Genomic DNA, 25,596 nt, shown 5'->3' on the forward strand with positions numbered 1-25,596 from the left:
AGCTTGTGTTTTAAAAAATTACAGAACTTTTTAAAACATGCCTCTTACTATATCAACCACCTGTCCTTTCCTGGGGAACAGAATAATTATGTCCAAAGGGCTCCATTTAGACTAGACACAGGAGATACTTGTTCTCTGAAGTATAAGTGAAAATTGATTAATTTAATTTTTAAAATATAATTTGCCTAATTTTTCCCTATTCAGGAAGAAGACACTGTCTTGGGGAACAGCTGGCCAGAATGGAAATGTATTTGTTTTTCACTTCATTACTTCAACGGTTTCACCTTCATTTTCCACATAATTTGATTCCAGATCTCAAACCAAGGTTGGGAATGACATTACAGCCACAGCCATACCTCATCTGTGCTGAAAGACGTTGAAGAAAAGTGGCCTAGACTTTCAGCTGATGTAAATTGGCCTAGCTCCATTACATGTATGGAACTACACCAGTTAACAGCAGTTGTGAGTCTGGCCCCATTTTTTTTCATTTGTAAATCCACTCTCACCAGATGAATTCTGAGGAATAAATTGGAGGACTTGAAAATAAATTCTGTCTTACGTATAGATTTATGTTTCTCTTCTTACACGGTTACACAGAAAGGCAGAATGTATTACTCCTGATACTTTTAAAGATTCTTCACTCATTTCTAAAACCAACTTGGCATCTCATTTCAACTTTTGAAAAATTTATCATTATAATCCACCTGCAAAGGTTTAAAAAAACTTCATTAATATATTTTGTATTAAAAACAAAAATTTTCTTTATAGTCCTTTATTAAAATGTAAAACCCCAAACTGTTTTTATAAAAATCCTTTCAAAGTAGATGATTCTTAATTCAGTGTGTGTCCTCCAGCTTTGACAAATTCCTTCTGGTCCATTCACATCAGTCTTCACTACTGCAAAGATTATTTTCTGGTTTCTTACTTTGAGCACATCACCCTGCTTTTTGCATCTTTCAAGTTCTCTTCATTTTCCACTTCATCAAATAACTACACATCTTAACTTTTAAGGCTTGTTTTTATTCTATTTATTCTATCTACACTGTCAGGAGGTTGACTGTTTTCCACCACTTGACAGTCCATGATTTCAAACAAAAGTACCTCCATGGTTCTTCCCATGCCATCCTGTCTCCCTTCGAAGAAGTTTTCCATTTACACCTCATTGTCTTGTTCAGATTGTTTTTAAAACTCCACTGTGTGATGCCTACAAAAAACAACAGTAGTTACGCATTAATGGTTGCATATTATTCTGACAAGGATTTTATTATTACTTTGTGCTCCTGTGTCTTTTTGTCCACCTGGTATAGTTCATCTTAGACTTATATTACAAACTTTTTAGGCAAGAGGCCATTCTTTTTGTGTGTGTATGTACAGTACCAATCACTCTATGGTCCTACTTCATGATTGGATCCCTCTAGAGCAGCCCAATAATAACAATAATAAAATAATAATGAACACTTTAATTTTCTTGTTATTCAGAAAACTAGACAGTATATGTGCATTTAGTATTCCAGCTACTATGATGCATATCTGCTGAGTTAAATGCTGACTTTCTGCTTCATTTTCTTTCACTCTGAGGAATAATATACAGGTCAGTCATATTCTCATGCAGGGTCATTTGTTAGTCTAATATTACTGCTTGGGGTCAGTTTCTCTTTTTCATACCAAGTGCAGGCAGTTTAAATTATGGGGTTTTCCTTGCTAGAATTCTGTTATATAACCTAATAGATTTTCTATCAATAGACTTTTTACTGGTGTTCATATCACATCCTTTACCATAGTATCTGAGCATATGACATTCACCCCAAACATAAGGATGAAATTTCCCATGAAACACTCTACCAACACAATTGAAAAGAAATCAACTATATTAGATACTAAGTTAAAAGTCCACCTGAAGCAAGCCACCTGTGAGGCTAGTGTGGAGAAAACACATAAGTTTCTGTAGCTAACAGCATGTAAGACAGTCCTGTGGCTATCATCACATACAGCTTTTTCCAACTGCAAGCCAAACAACCATGTACACTTTTATAGTTGGGTCAACTTGGGGGTGATCTTAGGCATGTCTGGAGTAATGATTACCTTAGGCTAGATTGAAAGTGGGACTTGGCCTTTGGAGTGGAATCTAGTGTCTCATAGGCACTAGATTCTTAGACTCTCAGTCTTTTAGATTCTTAGCATTTTCTTAGAGTCTCAGTATAATGCATGGGAAGAGTTAGGGTGTACCTGTACAGTGCAAGTCAGCACCATGCAGAGGTATCACAACCTGGTTCTGTGCATGGTAGCTATGGAACCAAAAGGCATATAGCTATGTTAAGTGTAGCACTGTACCCAGGGTAATTAACCCTGCATTTCAAGAGGTTGAAATAGTCCAGGCAAAATGCCATAGTTATACGTCTTCCAGTTTAAGAGCTAATATACAGAGTGCTTCTTTGGGGTATGTCCGTATAGCATAACTTTGTGCTATGTAGGTCATGCTCCAAGGCACCTCAGACTGGGATCCAAAACAGTGTACATGTGGAAGGGGGAGCCCCCTAGTGCTGTTACTAAGTGCTGAAGACAAGAAATGCTGAGGACCAAGGTGAGTATTAAACCTCTCCTCTCTCCAAATCTGTCATTTCACTCTGCAGAGAAGTGTGCCCATTCAGAGGGGCCTGCCACACCATACACAGATGTCTTGTTGCTGGGACTTAGCTTCCTAAACTCATGTACCTTACTGTCATTATATGGAGGGCACTGCTGCCTGCTCTCAGCCAAAGCCATTTATAAATAAAGTACTTTTTTCAGCTAACTCTTTGAATCCATGTTGCTTCAGGAAGTTTCAAGGAGAACATCAGGGCTCTTCCTGAGTGCATTTTTAAGATTCATTGATCCATTTGTCCCAAATGGCCTTTATGGGAGGTACAATAGTGCATCATTGAATGTCACCAACCACGATTCTGCTTAGCTTCTGAAAGCTTATTCAAGGTGGTTGGATAGGTGAGACTTCTTTAAGTGCCTTCTGTGGTGATTTCATCTAGCCACTTAGTTGTGAGGCATAGTTCTACATAGCCTAAGAAAGCTTTTTATATCTTAGGAGTCTGATTATTTGCTTTACTGCTTCAAGAAATCTTGTTGAGAGACCCTCAGACCAGAACACTGAATACATACATGCACTATAGCTAGCATGGAACTTATTTACTAAACTAACATTAGTAATACAAAGCTTTAGTAAAGAGCTATAAACTAAAATTAATCAAAAGGGAAAAAAACATGAAGAATAAGAGGTGCAAAGTTAATCTGAACATGAGGCACATTGTATCTGAGCACAAAAAATGTACAATTTACCAAATTCAACTTCATAATGAGTACAATAGACTACTACAAATAGACTGCATGTAGAATTAAATGAAAACAATAGGTAGATTTAGCAAAATCTACCACTGAACTAAATCTGCCACTCAACTAAAATACCATAATTTCTCACATAACAGCTCTCACATTTTTTCCCTCAAAACCATCTGGGGAAAATGCAGTCCACATTCTATGCGAGCCAAAAGCTCCTCATGGGTCTGGACATTTGGGCAGGAGGCAGAGTAGCAGAAGTATTAATTGCTGTGTCCCCTGCCACCAAATGCCTTGCCCCTGGGAAACAGTCCTCTCCAAAATTGTACCAAATTCGGCTAGCATTCAGGAGTGGCCTGCAGCTGGATTCTGCACCTATCTCTGGAGTCACGTGCCAGGTCGGACCTGTTGCATGTAGTCTGGGACAACATGCTGGCTCCAGGGCTGTTGAAGACCTTCCACCACAAGCTGGGTTGGACTCAGCACCACTGTGGGTGGATTGGGCTCTGCCCTGCAATTGCCAGATCAGGTCCTGTCACACGGCTCCCAGCCCTCTTCAGTCAAATCAGCTTGGCCTGCTGTACAGGCCCCAGCCCTGTAGCATAAACCCCAGTGCCACGATGACTGGATTGGGTACAGCACCTAACCCCACTGCAGCCAGATTGGGCAACACCATGTAGTCCCAGCTCTGCTGTAACCAGATTGGGTTCTGCCATGCAGGTCTAGCACTGGCATGGCCGGATCAGACAAGCCCACACAGTTGGGGCCAATGCAGGGGGTCGGACTTGGAAGATCTACAAGGTCTCTTGTGACCCTACTTCTATGACACTTCTATGATTCCAGCTCCCATGTGAGGCCCCCCAGCCCTGGCCTCCAGCTCCCAAGCCCTGGAGACCCCAGACCTCAGGTACTTACCTATGCTCCAAGGAAAGATTTTTTTTCTTTCCTTGAAGTAGAGGGTGTGTTATATTCAGGGACATATATGTGACAAAATGCAGCATACCAACAAAAGGATGGCAACCAACCAAATAAGCCATAGACAAGATGGGGCAGAACCACTGAAGCAATGACCTAAAACAATGACCAAAAGTGCAGAGGGCGTATTTAGCAGTAATAATACTTGGTGCCTTTTAGCCCCACGTTATCTTTTCTCCCCCAACTCTCCTGTAAAAAGTGTGGTGCAGTGCAATAAAAACGTAGATTGAGGGTAAGTTTCTTTCTTTCCTCCCATGGGAAGAAGGCTTCACCTCTGACTAGCCTCAAGAGTCTGGGTAGGTGTGAGTAAAATTCTTGGGTCTAGTGAGCATTTTTTAACCAATTAGCTGAAAATAAAGAGCAAGACCTTTGTAAGAGGGGACAAGGCAAGATGTCGCGTTTATTGATTAAGTGCTTAGTACACACACACACTTGCCCCAATTTCTGTTCTGCACTGGTATATGTTACCAGTCTCATCGGTGCTCGAGTCAACTTAATGGCAGCTAAGTTGATCACGAGTAGAAGCCAGGCTTCTGTCGGTCCATCTCATCAGGTGAACCGGTGCTCCAGAATGTTATACAGAACAAGGCCCAAAATCCACGTCTCACCCCATCTTTATAGTCTTGTCAGTTCATCCAGTCCTCTGGGCTTCTGCTGTGTTATCACTGTGTTCCTCCTCGAAGGTTGTTTGAAGTTGTTTTCTCACTGTTCTGGGGCGGATTCTTCTTGTTTTGGTCTTTTATCCGTCTGCATTCTTCAATCAGTTGCCACCTGGTGTTTTCCTTTTCCACAAACACACTCTCACCCACACAGCATACAAAGGAATGAAAGGTACAGCACTTATGTCAAGCTACAGAGCAATACAAAATGGAGTTTCTTAAGGCAGTGCAAAACTCAAGAAAATACATCAAGATAATACACAAGATTAAGGCAATAGGTAAAAGTCTACCTCCATGTTATTTACCTAAGCTAAAGCTAGTATTTATGCCATTTGCATAACACATTCACCTCTGTGCAGTACAGCCAAGTACAGTTGTTGAAATACCTGTTGGTCCATCTTATGCTCAGTTGCTCCATCTCCCAAAAGAAATGTTCATGCTTCCACTAGTTTTTACCACTTCCTTCCCCAGTAGCTGCTAATGCCTTTGCTTCAACATTTGATGCTGTCTCTCCTCCAGGACTGATCTGCCAGACTTGCTCTTCTCAGATCTTTTCACGTGCACCATTCTTTTTGGCTTGTGGTGGAAGGTCTTCAATATGAGGCAGAAAGAACAAGTCTGAGAGGGTTACTCCTGCACTATGGAATGGTCTGTAATGTGATACACAAAGGAGCCATTCATCTCTTTCTTGAAGGGAGTAATACACCCCTTATGAAAGTGCTGCCAGATGAGGCCATAGTTTGTTATGCCATTTCTGCTCGTTTTTGGGACTGAAGGTCTGAGGGACTGATAAGAACAGCAGGCAAAATACATAATGGTAAGTGCATTTGCTTTCAGAAATGTCTATGGCTCACACTGGCAAATAGCCTGTCCAGAAATAGGAGAAGTGTTAGGAAATGTCTTAAAATATCTATGTTTGACCCAACATGGCTTCTTTCTGTCTTTCAGCCTGAGCAGCACATAGAAGATAAACATTTGGGAGGCTCCAGAATGGAAAAGGAGAAGCCACTCCTGCGCCAAGTTAACAAGAGCGTACCTTGAAGGTACCTTCAGAGCTTTTCAGAAGCCTCATGGCTACACAACACATACGCAAATGGGAGGGTCCTACCAAGGAAGTCCAACTTACTTTGCCTTGCCTGTGAACCTAATCAACTGGCTTGAACCCCCTGCTTCATGAAAAGTTTGCAAGCCTCAACTCCCAGGACTGGGTCAAAGTCAGGAAGAATAATGTTAGCGTCTTAAATATGACAGAAAACTGCTTGTACTTCATCCACCCAGAAGGAACCATAGGTAGAGTGGCCTTACATCCTAGGCAAACTGGGGCAGTCCCAGCTTCCATAGTTCAGTCCCAGCTAATTGGCCAAAAGTCCTGAAGCAAAGTCCAGTGGGGACACAAAGTGTCATGGTGCACCAGGCAGACGGCCAGGCAGGCAGCCAGGCAGGCACCATTGCTACTACGTGCGAGCAAAGTGGGCGTACTGGAGCAGACATCATCCTGCTCCAGTCCGCCTCATTCCTGCATAGCAGCAGTGGTGCCTGCCCAATGCACCGTGCCGACCAACCAACTGGGACTGGACTATGGAAGCTGGGACTGTCCTGGGTTGCTGGGCCATATGGTCACCCTAACCATAGCGCTTCCTTGAAATCTGTGGACCCATTTCAAAAACTATGTTTCCCTCACAAGCCTCAAGACAGCTTAATATGGCATGGACAGTGCTATTGATTCTATTTACTAGTGAGTTTGTTCCAAAGGATTCTTGGAGGAGCAGGCAGAGCAACAGAAGTGCAGCATCTTGAATTGTGTGGGGTGTCTTATGCTTCTTGGTGGACATAATCTCTACAGTGGGATCATGGAAGAGTAGGGACTCTGTACAAGGAGCAGTAGAGTCCTTATTGTTTTTCTTCCCATGACAGTAGTTTTGCTTCATATTCTAAATGAAGCACCCCAGTCTGATCAATGCCAAATACCCATCAGATGCCAGACTTCACCTTATAATACCTAGGACAGCCCAGAAAGAGAAAGAAAACAATGAAAAATGTAAGTTGTAAAAGTAGCTTCTTTTATTCTTGCCATAACTAGTATGGCAAGCTGTTCACAGTATTCACTGAAGTCATTACATCACCTTTATTGCTTTTCTCTTTGCAGGAAGCTATAAGATCTAAGGATCTTGAGCCCATTCCTTTTGCTGGTTATTTTTGAATCACGTACTAATGGACTAGTTAAAGCTAAAGCAGTGATACCGTTCAACAGAAATTCTGGGAAAGAATAAAAACATAAGCAGCAAAGCACAAAATTTGTCTTTTTTGTAGATCTCTTACGTACCTGAAAGCTTGAAATGCAGAGGTGGCTTTTTCTATTGGACACAAGTGGAGTCAGGGTTCAGTCCAAGCATTTCGAGAGCAACATCGGTCTTTCTGCCTGTTCTTCAAGAATCCGAGGGGATGAACGTCTGGATTTAGGAAGGTTGCAAAAATCAGTAGTTCTGCAACAAAACCAATATATCCCTCAAAAATAATCTAAAGGTACAGGGTATATCTGGTTTCTCAAATTACCTCCAAAGCTTGTGATCCAGCCAAAAAGCCATCAGTGACTCACTCTTGACTCATCGATCCAGATGAGGCCAATTAATTCCTTGCTACCCTTGAGAGATCAGATTATCACAAAAAGGAGAAGGTTTACATTGATGCATGGCTGGAAATGTACAAGCTATACAAGAAATTTAAATAGGAAATAATCAAGCTCAGCTAAAGCAAATGTGGAAGCAGCTTGTTCTTAGCCGCCATAGGATGATACATATTTTTACATATCAATTCAAATGAGGCACCAAAAACTTCTCCAGTTTATGGTCAAGGGGACTCTGATTACCTGTCTCTTACAATGGCATTGGTCCTGCTGGAATTTTAAAAAATGTCAGTTCCAGAAACAACCTGTCTCAAGCATTGCAAAATCCAGTTACTACTCCATCTGGGTGACGTCATTAATTCACCAAGCTTTCTCCCACTCAAGTAAGTAGGCAGAGGAACAAACCACTTATATTTCAAAGTGGAGTTTGTGGTCACTTAAACACACAGACTGATTCATATAGGGAATCATAGTATCATAGGAAGGTAGGCCTGGAAGGGACCTCAGGAGATCATCTGGTTCAACCTTCTGCTCAAAGCAGGACCAGCCCCAACTAGATCATTGCAGCCAAAGTTTTGTCTAGCTGGGTCTTAAAAACCTCCAAGGATGGAGAGTCCACAAACTCTCTGGGTAGCCTGTTCCAGTACTTTATTACCCTCCTAGTGAGAAAGTTTTTCCTAATATCTAACCTAAACTTCCCTGGCTGCAACTTGAGACCACTGGTCCTTGTTCTGTCATCTGCCGCCACTGAGAACAGTCCAGCTCCATCCTCTTTGTAACCTCGCTTCACATAGTTGAAGGCTCCTATTAAATCCCTGTCCCCCCCAGCCCAGTCTTCCCTCCTCCAGACTAAATAAACCCAGCTCCCGCAGCCTCTCCTCATGTCACGTGCCCCAGCCCTCTAATCATTATTGTTGCCCTCCGTTGTGGACTTTCTCCAACTCATTCACATCTGTTCTGTAATGGGGGGAGGGGCAAAACTGGACACAGTACTCCAGATGTGGTCTCACCAATGCTGAATATTCATGAATAATCACTTCCCTCGATCTGCTGGCAACTCCTACACATGCAGCCCAGTATGCTGTTAGGCTTCTTGGCAGTAAGAGCACACTTGTTGGCTCATGTTCAGCTTATTGTCCACTGCAACCCTCAGAATGCTTAATCATATAAGCTGTTCCCATTCAGCCATATTCAGAACAACCTGAATCTGGTATTTCAGTGAAACCAATGGGCTCACCAGTGATTTAAGGTCCAAGTTTTCCTTTTTTTTCTTTTTTTTGTTGTTGTATATATTCCTCATTTTCCTTTTCTTTTTAAATATTACTGCTAATAATACTATCTCCTCTTTTACAAGAGAAAGCAGTTTTCTTTCTCCACCTTGTACAGACACGCCGAATTTAAATACGAGTGTGTTACACCAGATCAGGTATGCTGAGGAAGAGAGCGGTTTCACATGCACGTTCCTAAATAAGTGGAAAATAACAGCTCACTCTGGCAATGTGTTTAAAAACTGGTTACCTAATCAGTCTATTAAATCTATATATAGTCACCTAAAACAAGTGGCTCTGATTTAAAAGAAACCTTGACTGTATGGTAATTCTCAAGTACATATAAAAAGCCGTGGGGACTCAGCACTTATATTTGTAAATGTTGACCTCTACCTCTGACAGTTTTAATCATGTTGGCCTATTAAATGATGCTTTTTCCATGCTGATCTCTCTAAAATAAGATGAAGTATTCCTCCCCTTCCCAGACTTCCTTTGAATTTACCAGAGACCATATAACTAAAGAGATAATGTTGGCTGAGCTATAGTGCGTCCTTTAACGTTATGTCAGCAATATTGCTTAAATTGTATAAGATTTTTTGTTCATTAAAAAAACCTATCTTTTTCCTCTCAAGGTAGAGGGCACTGCCAGGACTCTGAAGTGTATTTTAAAGCAGTGGTTCTCAAACCTGTTTTAGACTCTAAATACCTATTCTTAAACACTGGGCACCTCTTAGAAAATGCCAGCTTTAAATCTTCTCAGGTTTTTTGTTTGTTTGGGTTTTGTTTTCTGACTCCTGGAAAGTAATAGAGCAATTCTGTTGCAAAGAACTCAGAAAGTCCAGAGCAGGTGAGAATATTTTTTTAAAGAGTATGAAATCCTTGGGTTTATCTTGTGAATTGTATTTGCACACCTACCAGTGCCACCATTACATGGCATCCTTTGGCACCCTTGAAAGGACTGCAACACACCTTGGTTTAGGGAGTCCCTATATTTCTGAGATTTTTTAAGGCAATTTCTTGAAATTTGGTCCGTACATTTACCAGTCACCACTTCATTCTGATCTCTTCTCATCAGATACCCATTTGCTGGGGCTGTTGGACGGTTGTCATTTATCTCATAGATGAGGCTCCCATTTCCTGCTTCCTTGAGAGAGAACCAATGGTCACTCTTATAGTTGGAGCTTCTTAAACAAATATTCAAACAAAGGGAAGTTATTTACCTACCAGTAACTGGCGTTTTCAGGATGCTTTTTCCACATAGATCCCACAACCTTACTTTCTCTCAAGGAACTGAAGGAACTGAATGGTTTTGTAGCTTTGGTTTGTAAAGGCTTCTTGTTCAAGTTAACCCACCTTTTACACATATCCTGTAATAGGTTATACAAGAAGGCTTACAAACCAAACAGACACAGTTAGCTACAAAAGTCTAGGCTCGTGCACACAACACATACTGTAGGATCTGTGTAGACAAAAGCATTGCATTCCAGCTGTTGTAACCTTTCAGTTTTTTGGTTTGAGAACTTTTTATAAAGGTCTTATATACTAGTAATTTGAACCACAGAGTTCAGCATCTAAAAATAGTAATAGAATAAGTCTATTCCATTTTATATTACTATATATGCTATATATCTTACACAAATTTTCATGGGCAGAAAGCTATACACTTTGTTGTGGTTATAGTTAGCTATGCATTAAGATCTATTGAATTAGTCTGCATATGCTTGCTTTGGTCCATTATTTTAATGAATTTAATCTATTAGGGATGTTACTCTTAGCAGGAAAATGTCACTGGCATAGCGACTCCTGAAATGTGGCAATTTGCAGAAAGTCACCGCTTCCACTACTGGGTCTGCCTAGTTCTAACAACATTGAGAAAGCAGACATACCTTAAAAAAACTGAAGAGTTGCCCAACATAGTAACCTTTAAAGTAACATATCTTGAGCTTAAAAAGATACAAAAGGGGAATGAGAATGTCCTCTCCCTTTTGATCCCTTCCAGAAAGCACAAAGAATAGGAAAAGAGGAAATATTGAAACAGGCTTCATACAAAGTGCTGTCAAATGTGCAGAGTGAACAAATTGAAAAAAGAAAAATGTCTTTTTCACTAGCTTCTTTCAATTATAAGCATTATAGGTGTTCTTGTGCCCAGAGTAAGCACATTTTTAGATATAAATGTGATTTTTTGAGTCAATAATGTCCCTTTAAAATAGACTTTTAAGAGTGAAGAGCTAAAACTGCCTGCACCCAGGTGCAAAGAGATAGCTGCTATAGAAGCTAAGAACTATTTTGAGTAAACTCATCTGAAGTGGAGTGGCAAAGCACTGGTGAAGGAATAAGACTGTCAGTCTCCTGAAGAGAGTGGGAGACCACTACCTCTTTACCTCCTCATTCTTGTACTCAAAGTAGAATATCCTTCCCAGAAGTCTGGGTGAAGGGGCCTAGGCCAGTGATTCCCAATTTTTTTTTCTGCACCCTGGTGCTGGGATCAGAGTGCAGTGGTCCAGGGGTGGGGGAGCTCCCGGCATGTGTGCAGCTTGTCTTTTCTGTGTAGCACCGCTAGAATTGCTCCTGCAACCCTTATTTGGGTCACGACCTGCTAGCATAGACATTGAGTAGGCTCTGGCTACCAGCCCAACAGGCCATGATCTTAGAGCAATGAGTGGCTTCTAGGGAGCAGCAGCAACAGCTACAAACCTCAATGCAGCAATTGCTCAGAACCAACAATGTCAGAAGGAACGGAGGTTATGATGCAACAACATTAGCAAGCGGTGAAAGTAGAATAGCCGCAAGTTTTTGGATTAGACAGCAGTGCAGCAACCCTGCTTGGGGAAATTTGACTCATGGGGGGGGTCCTACTGTCAGTAACCATGGCCAAATCCAAAGAATGGCGAACGGGGAAAGTTCAAGACCCTGTCAAGCTTACAATTAGTGGAGCTGGTGGTCTTGAAATAGTATGTCACAATTCTTCTAACAGGGATAAAAGAGAAAGGACACAAAGATGTCGACCAGTGACTCTAAGCAAGGTAGATGACTGTCCTAGAGCTACCCATAAGTGGAAACTACCCAGCTCTGAAGGTGAACCCCAGTGAGACAACTGGCAGGCCTAGTGCTGGATGGGGGGTGGCATCCTCTCTTACAGAGGTGACCCCTTTTATTTTGGTGCTATTCTTGTGATTTTCTGCATCAGTTTAAACAATTATTTCCTCTCAGGATGTGTATCCTTACAAACTATTTATAACAATGATCATATCCCTTTCTCAGCCTTAATTTTGTTAAGCTAAAGAAGTACTTCCAGTCTTTTTTTCGTAAGATAGACTCCCCATTTCTCAGACTCTCCTTACTAACCAATTTTTTCCCCCATGTGAATACATTTTTTAAATTTGTGACCAAAATTTTATGCCAGATTAAAAACTTCATTCCAGATGAAGTTTGGGAATAATACTTCCCTGAATCAGATGGAGACACCTGCCCTACTATATCTTACAATGGCATTTGCATTTTTCATGGCCACACCACTGCAGTGATTTATAATAATTCTGTGATTGACTACTACACCTAGGTCTCTTCCTTGATCATATACAACTGATGAGCTTGTAGTTTATAGCAGGAATTTTTGTCATTAGCCCTAAGTACATGACCTTGCACTTCGTATTACTGAATTTCAATCTATTTCTATGACTTCTGTGCCTAAGCTCATCCTTAGCCTTCCTGATGACATTGTAGCCTCTTCTGTACGGGCTGTGCTCCTCACTTCTAGTTTATACAAGACAACCATTTCTTAGGGTGATATCTCTTACTGGACCAACTATAAACCTGGGATAAAGTTAGACAAGCTTTCAAATGCAAGACATTCTTCATCAGGTCTCTGATCACAGAAATCCAGGCAAAGAATAGTTAAAAACAGTAGAGGGAAAGGGCTGAGAGCAATTGTCTAGGGTAGGACATACACAATTAGTAGGAAAAAGCAGCTGATTATGGGGAGATCAAGGCGTACCAAAAGGCAGGAGGGTTATTCTCATTTAATGTGTGGAAAGAATGCAAGTCAAGTCAACTGACACCGTGTTCTTTACAGAGCATAGTATATGCACCCATGAGTTCTTTGATGCCTGCCGAGACCCTTTATGAGCTCCAGAGTACATCGCATTCTTTGGGATCCTGTGATCCAGCATTTGTTTGACATGACCAAGTCACCCGAGTCTTTCTCACTAATCAACATTCCCATGAATGACATACCAGCACGATTTAACACTTCCACATTTGTCACCCTGTCTTGCCATCTTGTTCAAAGAATTTTATTCAAGCATCTATTATGAAAGGTGTTTAGTCTTTTGGGTGTGCGCGTGTGTTTAATTTTAATCATGGAAAAAATGTGGATGGGGGGGTAAATCAGAAAATTTGCAATTTTTAAACAGAGAAAACTAGGATCTCTGATGGTAACAGTCTTCTTCAAGCTTATTGCTAGCCCAGAGATTTTGCATGAGTCAGAGAACTTGGTAATGAGATGTTGTAGGGCATCAACACTGAGCCACAAGGGCTGTATCATCTGCAAACAACAGGTCATGATGATGATCTTCACCTTTGTCTTAGCTCTGAACCCTGCAGAGTTACAGTCCTCCCTCATGTCTAGTGCCGAGATAGACACCCTCTTGAACATCATGAAACACATGTTGAAGCAGGAATGAAATAAATAAACAATATGGAAGCCAGTATACAGCCCTGTCTCACTCCATTGTTGATGTTGAACAAGTTAGACTCTTGGTTTTCATACATTACAGTTGCCTTCATGCCATTGTGTGAGGATTTCACAAGGTTTAGGTAAAAATTAAACTTCTTCAGAACTGTAAAACCAGGTCTGACTAACTGTATCAAAGGCTTTTAAATCTATAAAAGCCATGTACAGTGGGATATGCTTCTCTCTGCACTTTTCCTGCAGTTGTTTTACAGAGGACTTTTTGACGGGGGTCTGGTACCCAAATATAACATCCAGAGACTTCTAACGGTAGCAGGAGATATCATGGCCCTAGAATCATACTGTATACGTTGTTCCTTCTATCTGGATGCAAAGAATTAGTCCCATTATGTATTAGCTCTGTTCATTCTAAAGGCAGGCAATGAGAAAGAGTCCACTGAAGAGAAAGTCTGCAGAAAAATACTTGGCACACAAATCTTGTTAATTTTCATGCTTAGCCTCCCTATTTCCCCAAGGACAGGTTGTAAAGCCTTCAGCATAAACAAATGGACTAAATAGGAAGAATATTGTATAAATAGCAGTTGGTAACCTTTTAAGACTGTGGTCTTGACAAGGTTCAGGTTGGGTAGGCAGCCATTAGGACCCAGTTGCCACTGCATCTTTCCCCCCTCATACCTGCTGACACCACATTTTCCCCACCTGCTGCTGGGGCTTTTGCCCATGCTGGCACAGGGAAAGCAACTTCTGCCAAGGCCCCCCCCCCGGCACCAAATGCCACCAAAGTCCCATGTCTACAGACCACATGAAAAGGCTCTGCAGGCTAAATCCAGCCCATGCGCTATAGGTTGCCCCTGTTCTATAGTGTTATCTAGCTCAGATTTTATCTATTTTATTGGCTACCCTGTTTTTGGTAGGCTAAATTAGCTTTAGCTGTGCTCTCTGTTGTCAAAACTCTTTAAGTAATCTATATGGCAGACATACTGTTCTGCTTTCTATGACATCTATCATTGTAGCGTCAAAGTGGTTCCCAGAATGGCATCCTGAGGATCCTTAGGGGCTTCGTGAAAATCTACGCACTCTCTTCCATAGTTTCATAGTTTCTAGGGTTGGAAGGGACCTGAGTAAATCATCTAGTCCGACCCCCTGCCATGGAAAGAGTACTGGGGTCAAACGAACCCGGCAAGATGTGCATCTAACCTCCTCTTAAACACCCCCAGGGTAGGAGCCTGCACCACTTCTCTTGGAAGCTGGTTCCAGACCCTAGCTGCCCTGACTGTGACGTAACACCTCCTGATATCCAGCCTAAATCTACCCTCCGCCAGCTTGTGACCATTATTCCTGGGAGGTTTGGGAGACTGCTGTAGGAATTTCTTTATCTAACATTTATGGTGAAAAATCATTCACAAAGTGGGAGAAGCTGCAAAATTTCCCAAAGATTGTTAATCTCCAATAGTTTCTGTCCCTCTGGAAGCTCACTTCATAATTGGGAAGTCTTCAAAATGAGAATCTATGTGCCTTTTACCAGGTATAATAAGCTGCACTGTCTGTAAATAATTGATGGTCTTGAAGTGATGCCAGAAGTGGACTGGGAATGATGGGATGGAAAGAAGGATAATACGTTCATGTTAGTTTGGCTCGTCTTACCCAATGATTTATAATTACTGATGGCAGCATAGCCAGATATTCAAAAGCATCCCTTCACAGGGGAATTGAAACACTTCCACTTTTAATTACAGCCATGTTTTCGAATAGCATCTGATCTCACCTTCAGTGGTAATGCCAGTACTTCCACTTGTTCTTGTTGAATCTCTCTCTCTCCAAATTGGCCTTATGTAATTTTTTTAATGATTAAATAGTGCCCCTGTGTAAAGTTCATATAGTTTGGAAAGACTTTGTGTGAGCACATACCAAAAGGGATGTACATTTATCATTTCTGGTTTTAATTCTACAAGATGCTCTACATCTCTAGTAAGTATAGAGACACTAGAGATTTGTCTCTGACAACGTTGTCACCAGATATAAAGACTGCCAATTCTTAGCATCTGGTAGTTTTTTTAACCCTACTAGGCCAACCCTATTAGCAGTATTCTGTTAAGCACAGCCTTAGTTAGCAGAGCCAAAAGTAAACTTACTAATTAACACATTCATATTTACATCCTTAAGTTAAAGTATTTCTACTTTAACAATTAACGCAAAGCCAAAGCTAAACAGTATGCAAGCTGGTGCTCACGCCTACATGCAACAATGTTGAACACACAAGTTACTGAGTATTTAATACGGTATGTTTCAATTTTTCTTCCAGGGAGATCAGTGAAGAGTGAATGTGTAGTACAAGTAAGGACCTACCAAAATCGCATTTTCACAATTTTTGCAGAAACTACAACTTCGGGCAGGCCCCACAAAAAAACAAGGGGTCTGCATTTTTAGCAACTCCCTGGAGAAAAAGAAAAAACCTCACTGAAAATAAAATGCTGGATCCCCCTGGGGAGCCAGCAATCCTTGTGGCTGCTGTGGCCTGGCTGCACAGCCCACTGGGAAAGGTAGGGGGACTGCCAGCATGGCAAGATGGCTGCTGGCCCTGCCCCCTGCTGCCTATTGGCTATGAGGGGTCTGTCATATGGCCCTTCCCCTTGTCACCAATCTTGAGGGTGTAGGGCCACATGGACAGCCCTCTTGGCTAATCAGCATCAAGCAGCAGGGCTGTATGATGAACAGCCCTCAGTGGCAAGGGGTGGGGCCATTGGGACCCCTCTGCCAATCAGAGGTGCGGGAGGGGGCCTGCTATGCTCCATCTGCAAAAATGACTGCAAGTCTGGGCATTTACCTGTGAAATCAGATGGCAGCCACCTCCATTTCAGCAGACCCTTAAGTTTAAATTTTCTATTAAAATTGTTACATTTTATTATGAGCCAGCAGCATGCCCTTGTTCCAGGAAGGCTAACGGCATCCTAAGTGCATTAGTAGGAGCACTGCAATAGATCAAGGGAAGTGATTCTTTCCCTCTATTCAGCACTGGTGAGGCCACATCTGGAGCTGTGTGTCCAGGTTTGGGCCCTCCACTACAGAGATGTGGACAAATTGGAGAGAGTCCAGTTGGAAGGCAACACAAATGGTTTGGGGGCTGGGGCACATGACTTATAGAGAGAGGCAGAGGGAACTGGGTGCATTAAGTGTGGAGAAGAGAAGACTGAGGGGGGATGTAATAGCAGCCTTTAACTACCTGAAGGGGGTGTTCAAAAGAGGATGGAGCTAGACTGTTGTCAGTGGTGGCAGCTCACAGAACAAGAAGCAATGGTCTCAAGCAGTAAAAAGTTTTGGTTAGGTACTACAGAAAAAATTCTCACTAGGAACATTGTGAAGCCCTGGAACAGGTTACCCAGAGAAGTTGTGGACTCTCCATGCTTGGAGGTTTTTAAGACCCAGCAGGACAAAGCCTTGGCTGGGATGATCTACTTGGGGATGGTCTTGCTTTGAGCAAGGGGGTGGACTAGACCTTCTGAGGTCTCTCCCAACCGTAATTTTCTATGATTCTATGTATACTAGAATAAATCATTGTTGGGGATGCTGTTTGTGTGTTAAAATGATGTGGCTGTAACAGGAGAATTTGGAGCTACACACACACACACACACACACACACACTATACATACATATGTAGGAAAAAATAAGTTTTCCAAAACGACTCATGCAAAGGTGCTCTCTGAGAAAAAACTAACTCAGAGGTTCTTCTCCTAATGACTTAGATGGGCCAAATACAATGAATTACGTTAAAAATGCCCTGTAACAAAATGTTTAACACTAGGTTTAGTGTGGAAAAGTTACGTTACTTAACTGACTGATGTATCTCTAAATACAGATGCGTTTAGCTATCATCTGAAAGGTGAATGAAAAAAACGTATCTAGTCTTATTCTATTATATTCACTATGCAGAAGTTAAACATCTGTTTGGTATTAAAAGCCACACAATTTTAAAACCAGCTTTGTTTACTGTTTGCATAAGAAAATGTCCTGGTAATAATTTTGTAGCAAGTATAGACTTCCTGATAAGCCCAGCCCTCCCCCAAACCCTAAGATTCAATGTACTTTGATAGTAATGGTCTGCATGCCATATGTACCAACCAGGATGTACATCTTGGTAAAATGGGTATACATTCTGTGTTTTATGAGAGCGTTAAGCCTATTAAAATATGGGATGCCAATATTCCAGTGACAATATTATAATACACTTATTCAAGGAATGCATAGGTTTTCTTGTTTCTTTAAGGTACTACTAAAACATTTCAGTTGTTTACCTCTAACACAAGTGGTTTTACATGATTTATGGTATGTGCGTATGTATGCATGATTTATTAAGGCAGGGAAAACTGTACACTAGCCATTTTGAAACTTTTTTTTAAAAAAAACTTTAATTACCCAGAATTTTACATATAAAGAATAAATGAATTATGATCTTACTTCTCCAAAAAAAATTAACATCTAACATTGGTGCAGGCTTTTAAATTATATAAAATCTGCTGTGGTAAGTCTGACATGTTTTTAAACATGAATCCTGAGTAAGAGTGGAAAAATATAGCATCATTGACTAGAAGAATAAAATTCTTTCAAAATTAAAATAATTGAACAGGTCTTTATGTTCTACCACAGAACAATAAGGCAATAGATGATGATGGCCTTGTAATCAACAAAATGTTGTGAATACCCACTGCAAACCTGAATATTTGTAGCAAAAATAAAAAGGCAGATTATGCATAAGAGTTTTAAAAAAAAGCATCAAAAATAGATGCACCTGGGATTATTTAACCACAAAAAAACCCCAAAAAACAGAATTTAATTTCTGTGTTAAAGTCACTGAATAGTGAAACCAATCTGAGATAACTACATTAAGCAAACACTATGTAGACACCCCAAAATAGGTTTGCACTGCAATGTTAATATGGTGTCCAGATAGGCAGACACTTTTGTCACATTTGCATCCAAAAACTATATGAAATCCAAATCTCAAAATATTTTTAGGATCCACCCAATATTTCTGTGTTAAGAAAAAATTCTAGCCGCTTTGGTAAGTGAAGTCACTGAATTTTCAAAATTGTAGGTACCTCATGGAAAATAAGAGCACTATATTCAGCAAGGCAGCATCATATCAAGGTATTTTTACACCAACTAGGACACGAAAAACTTTGCATCATGGTATACAACATTCAGTCTTTGAATAATGTTTTCTATATTCCATGTGGTGAAAGTGCATAGGAGTGGGGTTCTGCTGGAACAGCAAGAATCCTCTCACAGTATTAAGGCCTTTCAACTTTGTGAACTGCGTCAGTCTGAAGTCAGCACAGTGAAAAATGAAAATCTGGTTTCTGACACTGTACTGCATACCATCAGAAGCCATCTCAGCAAGTTTTCTCTTCTAGCTGTCGTTCATCTTCTTCATCTGCTTCCTCAATAACCTGAATGTTATCCGTTTGAGGTAACGATGTATTCTCTGTCTGAAGTTTACTCACTTCAGATTTACTTTTTTCTTCTTCTTCAATTGCCTTCTTCCATATCTTGTGATTTTCACTAAGATGGTGCATTAGCTGACAAAATATTCGCCGTCTGCCTTTTTTCCTTTGTAGTTCTGTAAAAGTAAAAGGATGCCTGGTTCTTATCCTAGTCAGAATCAAATATAGGGTAGGTGAATGCTACAGCGATCAAAGATGACTGCTACTTTATACAATGGCTATAAGCTTTGAACTAAAATTAGCAAGTAAAAATGGATGCTTAACAAACATTGAGATTTAACATCTTGATTATGTAAAGATACAAAGAAATTAGAAGATTAAGTCAGTCCTAATTGAGGTTATATCTCTTCTGATTTTAAGTCAAAATTTTTGTTCTTTTCCTGCTTACAGCTGTATACACATTTTCAAATCATCCAGCAGAAATTTCCCAGGTTTGTTTTCTTGACAGAAAAACTGCCCTGTACAGAAGTTCAAGCAGAGAAGCACAGCTCCTGTGGTGCTGACCCTGGGCTCCCAGGATTTTCACGAGCAGTGGTTCTCAAGCATTTTTGTACCAGGACCCATTTGGAAACATTGATGGCCAGTCCTGACCCAGTGGCCCTCACCCACAACCCCCCCAGCCCTCCTGCATGGGGAAAAAAACCATGATTTCCCACACTGTTCTCCTTTAAAGGAGAATCCATTTTTTAAGTTTGCTTATATTCTTGTGACCCACTTTTGGGTAGCAGCCCATGGGTTGAGAAACACTGCCCTAGAGCATGCCTCCCAAAGAGCTTTGCAGGCTTCTTTTTCTGCCCAGTGACAGTGAACACAGGCAAGGGCATGGGTCAGCAATGATTAGCTTGCTGCCTCGGGACCACCCCTCTGAGGAACTCCAGCTCAAAATCCCGCTCTCTCTCACTCGCTCAGGTGAGTCTTTGTTTAACAGGGAAGATTTTGAGCTTGTCAGGAAGCTGTGCTTCCCAGAAAGAAGTCTACCAGGTCAGGGAAGGGAGGGGGGTGGGTCTGTGCCCTTCCGGAGCACAGGCCTCTCCACCCTGAACTCCCCAAAGCAGATTCCAGCCCAAATGCAGCCAGACATGGACCTGCAATTCCAAGCATTTAAGTGCTGCAGTTGGGGCTGGGGTTCCTTCATCCAGAAGGTGGGTTGGCTGGTTCTGATCTGTCCGGAACAGACCCCAGGTCACCAAGAAAGCCAGGAGCAGAACATGCCCCTTATGTTCTTCAGTGCTGGGCTTTTTCAGCCTGAAGCACTTAGGGGGCACGTGCTGCTTCCTGCATGACAGGGACTGATACGGCCTCTCCCTGGCCCTGGGGGAAGAGGGTAGGAAAGGGAAGAAAGCTCACTGAGATTCCAGAAGATGGCTCTGCAGCCTCTTTTGAACCCCTCCCTGTATAAACATTAGGTCTCCTGAGAGAAGCTGTCCCAGGAACCAATTCACTTGAATTATTCCCAAGTTATTTTTTCCCCCAGATGGCCACCTTTACTCTGAGAGGAATATATGAATATCCAAACACTCAGTTTCTCCTGAGAGAACAGGGACTCTCCCTGGAGAAACATCTGTCCAGTTTACATAGCACATACATGCATGCACTAAATAGCCCATGTGAAAATGCAAAAATAGTGAATGTTTTTGAAGCATAATTTCAACTAATATTGCCATATACAAATCCACTTGACGAAAATCCTATGTACTAGCTTAATCTTACTTGAACTAAGATCATCTTCCATTTCTTCATCTTCACTCTCCATTTGTGCTCCATCATCATCTTCAGCACTTTCGGTATCATCTTCCTCATCCACCCACTGGCCTGGAAGCAAGCCAGCTGCATCATATGAATTACAAAGGGGGCCAACAATATGAGTAATAAATGATTCCTGTAATTTTGCAAGCTGAGGAGAAGAACGGTCCATGAAGGGGCTAATAGGCAATCCGAGGCTTGCTTCTTCATCGCCCTAAAAATTTTAAAAATATAAAATTAACTTTTTTTAAACCTGACTTATCCTCAAGTTGATGTTTTCCCTCTCTCTCAGAAACAATACATTTCAGCACCTACTATTCAGGATACAAATGGATTAAAAATTAGCTAAGATAACTTGCAATACATAAGGCTAGATTGTGGGCCAAAATGAGGAGTAAATCACTTTCATGTGTGGTACTGCTGGGTCGCTGCCTGGGGTATGCACAGATGGCAGAGTTCTGACTGTGCTTACTGAGCTTGCGGAGAAGTAATCTGCTATTGACCAGACACGGTACCAAGATACTTCCCCCCCCCAAAAGAGGGAAGGAAAAGGGAAGGGCATGTGATTTTCTGGGTAAGAAAAGATTCTTATAAATTTACTGAATTGAAAAGATTTCATAGACATTTGGGCTGGAAGGGACCCCAGAGGATCACTGAGTCCAGCCCCCTGCCCCAGGGGCAGGAAGTCAGCAGGAAGAATAACCGTTCATGACAGTGCTAAGAGAATTCTGCCTCACAATTCAGATATGACTTGGTACCATTGGAGTTTCTGTACATAGGACTTTTTTTTTTTTTAAACAGTGCACACTGGTCTAGATACAATTCACCTTGGTACTTCTGCCTAAAATAATCCACTGGTGGTTATGTCAAACACAGACAAGCAAATGAGGACAGCTAACTGCACAAAGAAAGTGTAAAGCTGATATTAAAAGGGCCATGAAACACAAAACAACAAGATGGAAAAACAAAAATAATAATTGTTTTTCTCAAATTACTTTCAGTTATGGCAATCTTAGTTGACATTTGTAAGAACAAAATCAGTCATTTTCAGACTATATAAATCTTAAATGACTGGTGACTATGTATTTATTAGCAATGTTTCCCCGATCAAATGTTATTTATCTTTAAATAGCATTATTCAGAGATAAGCATTTAGGTTTGCAATATTAAATAAAGCTTGTGTTAACTAAAGCTTTCCTTGCATTTTAAATCTACCTTTATTTTTCAAAAACTCTCACTGCAAAGTCAGTACTGAATATTTTAGGATCCGTTAAAAATTCTGTGTTCTCTCTGCCACCTTTAAACCAGTAGTAAATTCACAAATATTGTTCCCAGTATTTTACTGATATCAGAGGTAAAGGTGGTGCACATATATGAATTTTGACCCAAAAGGATTCTATGCAACTAAGTTACAACACTGATCAAATTCTTCATCAATGTGCTTTATCAACATAAAATGGCTTTTTGATGGAACGACAGTTTGAGAAGACTTTTAGCTTCTGATGAAATTTTTTAGCTTTTTGGCAACAAAATGGAAAAAAAAAATCTTTGTTTTCTCCCCTACCTTTCTCTCCCCTTTTCTCTTTCCTCCTTCCAGTTTGATGCTGGAAATGGAGAAAAGTAAGATGGAAAAAAGGAAAATGAGAAAGAGCTTGTGTAGGGAAACAGACTGAAAACGCAAATGTTCTGTGGAAAACTTCAATTTTTTTTTTAACCAACTCTCCAGATATTTACCAGAAATAAGCACTCAAATATAGCACCTATGTACTTCAAATCAAGTAAAGCAGGGAGTCCCCAAAGGAGGTTACATATGCAGTTTACTACCAAGGTTGAATTTATTAAGAAATGCACAGAATTTATAATAATGTACATATTTATCAACCAAGTAAATTTATCTATCTGAGAAGTGGACTAAATTGGTAGGAGATTTTTTTTGAAGCTTCTAAGTCAATCAATAGAAAATAAAATAAACAAACTACCTATAAAAAGTTACTTGAAAGTACAGCAGATGAAGCAAGAAACAGTTTTTCTAAAAGGGTTAAAAAGAATAATTCTTAACTAGTAAATCCTTTGTAGCATTATCCCTCTGGCATTTACTTAAAAAAAATTCATACTTTCCATACCCACCTGCTCATAAAATTCATTAACAATGCCTTCAGTCCATTTCAGATGGAGATCTCTACTTTTGGCTGGGCCATTAATATCTGCAAGTTTGATGCATATTTGACACACCAGCAAGCGATCGTTTTCATTGCTCCATTCTATACCAGGGCTGTTTATATCACTGGCCTGTTTCAGCAGACATTTTAAAATCATGTTGAACACTCATGTAAATTGCAGCTAAACATTAATGCTAACACTTTTTTCAACCTGTGCACAACAGTGTACTTTAATATTAATTTTTCTGTATCATTTTATGGCTTATGTTATCAGAGAAGACGATATTTTTCCCCCCCAAAAAACACAATTATGGGATAGTACTAGCAGCAGCAGGTATCCACCTGGGAGGATAAAGAAATCAAAAACAAATGGAAACAATATTATCAGTTTCCTGTACAGTTATTACATTCCACTATTAACAATCTTAATATATCTTTTCCCCATTGTTAAAACTTTATTTCTCTTAAAGTCATGATTTTCATGTATGTCAGCAATGCTCAATTCTTTTCTAAACATAACTTTACTCTGAAGTTCTCATCTAGAAAATGTTTCTGATTGAAAGGCTAAGTACAGGATGTTCAACTTTCCAATTATGTGCAAGTTAAAGAGGTTATCATAGATATTAAATTAATGAACACACACTATCATTAGGAAACTAATCGTTCAAAGCTTTTGAGCCAGGTGGGTGGATGAGTGTGTGCGTCTGTTTCTGTTAAAATACTTTAAAGTATAAATCACTAAGTTTCCACTGACAGGTTTCTATTGATATATAGTAAGCATGTCAGAATGGAATAGTATGTTAGTACTTTTGAATACGCTAAACAGCTTGACTTAAAGGTTCTGAGTGTAATGGAATGTATAAGATACTTTAGCTGCCTCTCCTACTACTGTATTGATATCTGCAATTCTAGGCTATTAAAATTTAACTTATTAACAGCCATACATATTGAGCAATAAATGCTGACTCTATTTATTTGTGCAACAAACCTTGGCATTAAATTCAGCAAGAAAATCAAAATGCTTCTTGAGATCTGTGGCAAGGACTGCTTCAATCACTAAGAAACGAAACCGTTTGAATTCCACGTGATCAAGATTAGATAAGAAATTATACTCTGGTTGAGATAAGAAGAGACTCCAAGCAGCGGCAGCATGATGATTTTCTAGGACTGATCTGTCATTGTAGAGCACAGCCTAGAGAAAAATAAACAAGATATGGGAAAATAAAGTTTTGAAATTGCAATTAAAAATGTAAACACTAAATAATGACAATCAATATCAATTTGTACCAGGAAGCAGATCCAACATCTCTCCCAATTATACAGTTGGTCAGTAAGAGTTGTCACCCCCCCCGCCCCCAAAAAAAGCCTTGCTTCCAAGTTATTCCCTAAACCATCACAATTACAATACCCCAACCCTACTAAATAATGACAAGACAGTTTTGCTCAAGAAAAATGTCGAAGAAAGCATTATTATGATTTCATATTGTGATGACTGAACTCAGGAGAAGAAAAAGGTACAGAACAAAAACTAAATATAAAAATGAAGATACATTTTTAGGAAAAAAACATTTTGCATTTCGGTTTACTTTGTATCTACTAATAATTTTTATTTCATCTTAAAACATTACTTTGAAGTGAAAGGTTTAATTAACACCTTTTTCCTGTATGAATTATTTGCCAGTTTACAACGATTCCTTTCTAGTCTACTTACATTTCAGCTCGATGCATAGCGATCAATTACTAAAAATGAAATGTAACTTGGGGATGGGGGGTCTATATTTGGACAGATCATTTTAGTGGTTAAATTGGGATATATTACATAGTAAGATTATGAGGAGATGCAGCATTTTTGAATGCTGGAGCTTTATTATATATAAATCTTGGAAATATTAACAAGTTCAAGACAGGTTTTGTTAGAGGACCTTCTTGGGTCTCCAAGAATACATGCACTGTGGTATATCATTGATTACCAGGAAAGCTAATGCAGCTTTGTTGCCAGTTTGTAAATAAAGTGACCAACAAGCATCAATGCTCAAAAAAAGACAGTAAAGGTCTAAAAATAATTAAATACATTAAACAGACTATAATTCTTTTTCATACCGTAGAAATCATCACCTTTACCTTAACTTTCTGAACATAAAGTCTAATCAAAATACCCCTTCTCCCCCTTAATTAAGTGTAGATCTGGAAGATAATTGTCCATTTGGATGAATTAACACTTGTGAGATGCAAGATATCTTTGATTGCCAAACTTAGAAAAAAAATGTAGGCTCTTGGATATCCACATATGTTCCAGAAGGTTGTGGCCCTTTCCCAACTATTTATTGCAACCATGGCTGTAGCAACCTTAAACTTTTAAAAAAACACTTGTCACTTATACTCTTAATTTTTCCTTGTTTTCACCTGGGAAACATATTGATCTCAGTGTATCCTGACTCATAGCTGCTTCTGCTCCAGGGATGCTCAACCCCTAAGCCCACAGACCAGATCCAGCTCCAGACACCACATCATCCAGTCCATAGGGCTCCCCATGAGTCTGTGGGGACCCTCATGGGCTAAATGGTGCATACAGGGCTTGATCCCAGCACACGGGGCTGGTGAGGAGGGTGGAGGCAGCACAGGGCCGTGAAGGATCAGATCCATGACTCATGATCC

General features: G+C 40.3%; 2 protein-coding genes across 6 annotated transcripts in view; one reads left to right on the forward strand and one right to left on the reverse strand.

Moving 5' to 3' along the window:
* Nucleotides 1-17,090, forward strand: part of CYP2R1 (cytochrome P450 family 2 subfamily R member 1) — a 53,471-nt gene extending 36,381 nt beyond the window's left edge. For 2 of the 4 annotated variants that reach the window (XM_090032624.1, XM_090032625.1), the window contains exon 5: nt 205-17,090. In XM_090032624.1, coding sequence (XP_089888750.1) covers nt 205-380 — 176 coding nt within the window. In that variant the 3' untranslated portion in view covers nt 381-17,090. The remainder of the gene's footprint in view (nt 1-204) is intronic. The other 2 variants (XR_016440258.1, XR_016440257.1) reach the window with 2 other exon arrangements.
* Nucleotides 17,091-17,973: 883 nt separating this feature from the next.
* Nucleotides 17,974-25,596, reverse strand: part of PDE3B (phosphodiesterase 3B) — a 164,125-nt gene continuing 156,502 nt past the window's right edge. The window contains exons 13-16 of one of the 2 annotated variants that reach the window (XM_090032623.1): nt 23,930-24,133; nt 22,910-23,071; nt 20,750-20,996; nt 17,974-19,155 (exon numbers count right to left, since the gene is read on the reverse strand). In XM_090032623.1, the coding sequence (XP_089888749.1) occupies nt 18,929-19,155; nt 20,750-20,996; nt 22,910-23,071; nt 23,930-24,133 (840 nt within the window). In that variant the 3' untranslated portion in view covers nt 17,974-18,928. The remainder of the gene's footprint in view (nt 19,156-20,749; nt 20,997-22,909; nt 23,072-23,929; nt 24,134-25,596) is intronic. The other variant, XM_090032622.1, reaches the window with a different exon arrangement.

The sequence above is a fragment of the Crocodylus siamensis genome, chromosome 2 (genome assembly GCF_052110815.1).
Source record: "Crocodylus siamensis isolate JL-2025a chromosome 2, ASM5211081v1, whole genome shotgun sequence".
In the NCBI taxonomy this organism is placed as follows: Eukaryota; Metazoa; Chordata; order Crocodylia; family Crocodylidae; genus Crocodylus; species Crocodylus siamensis.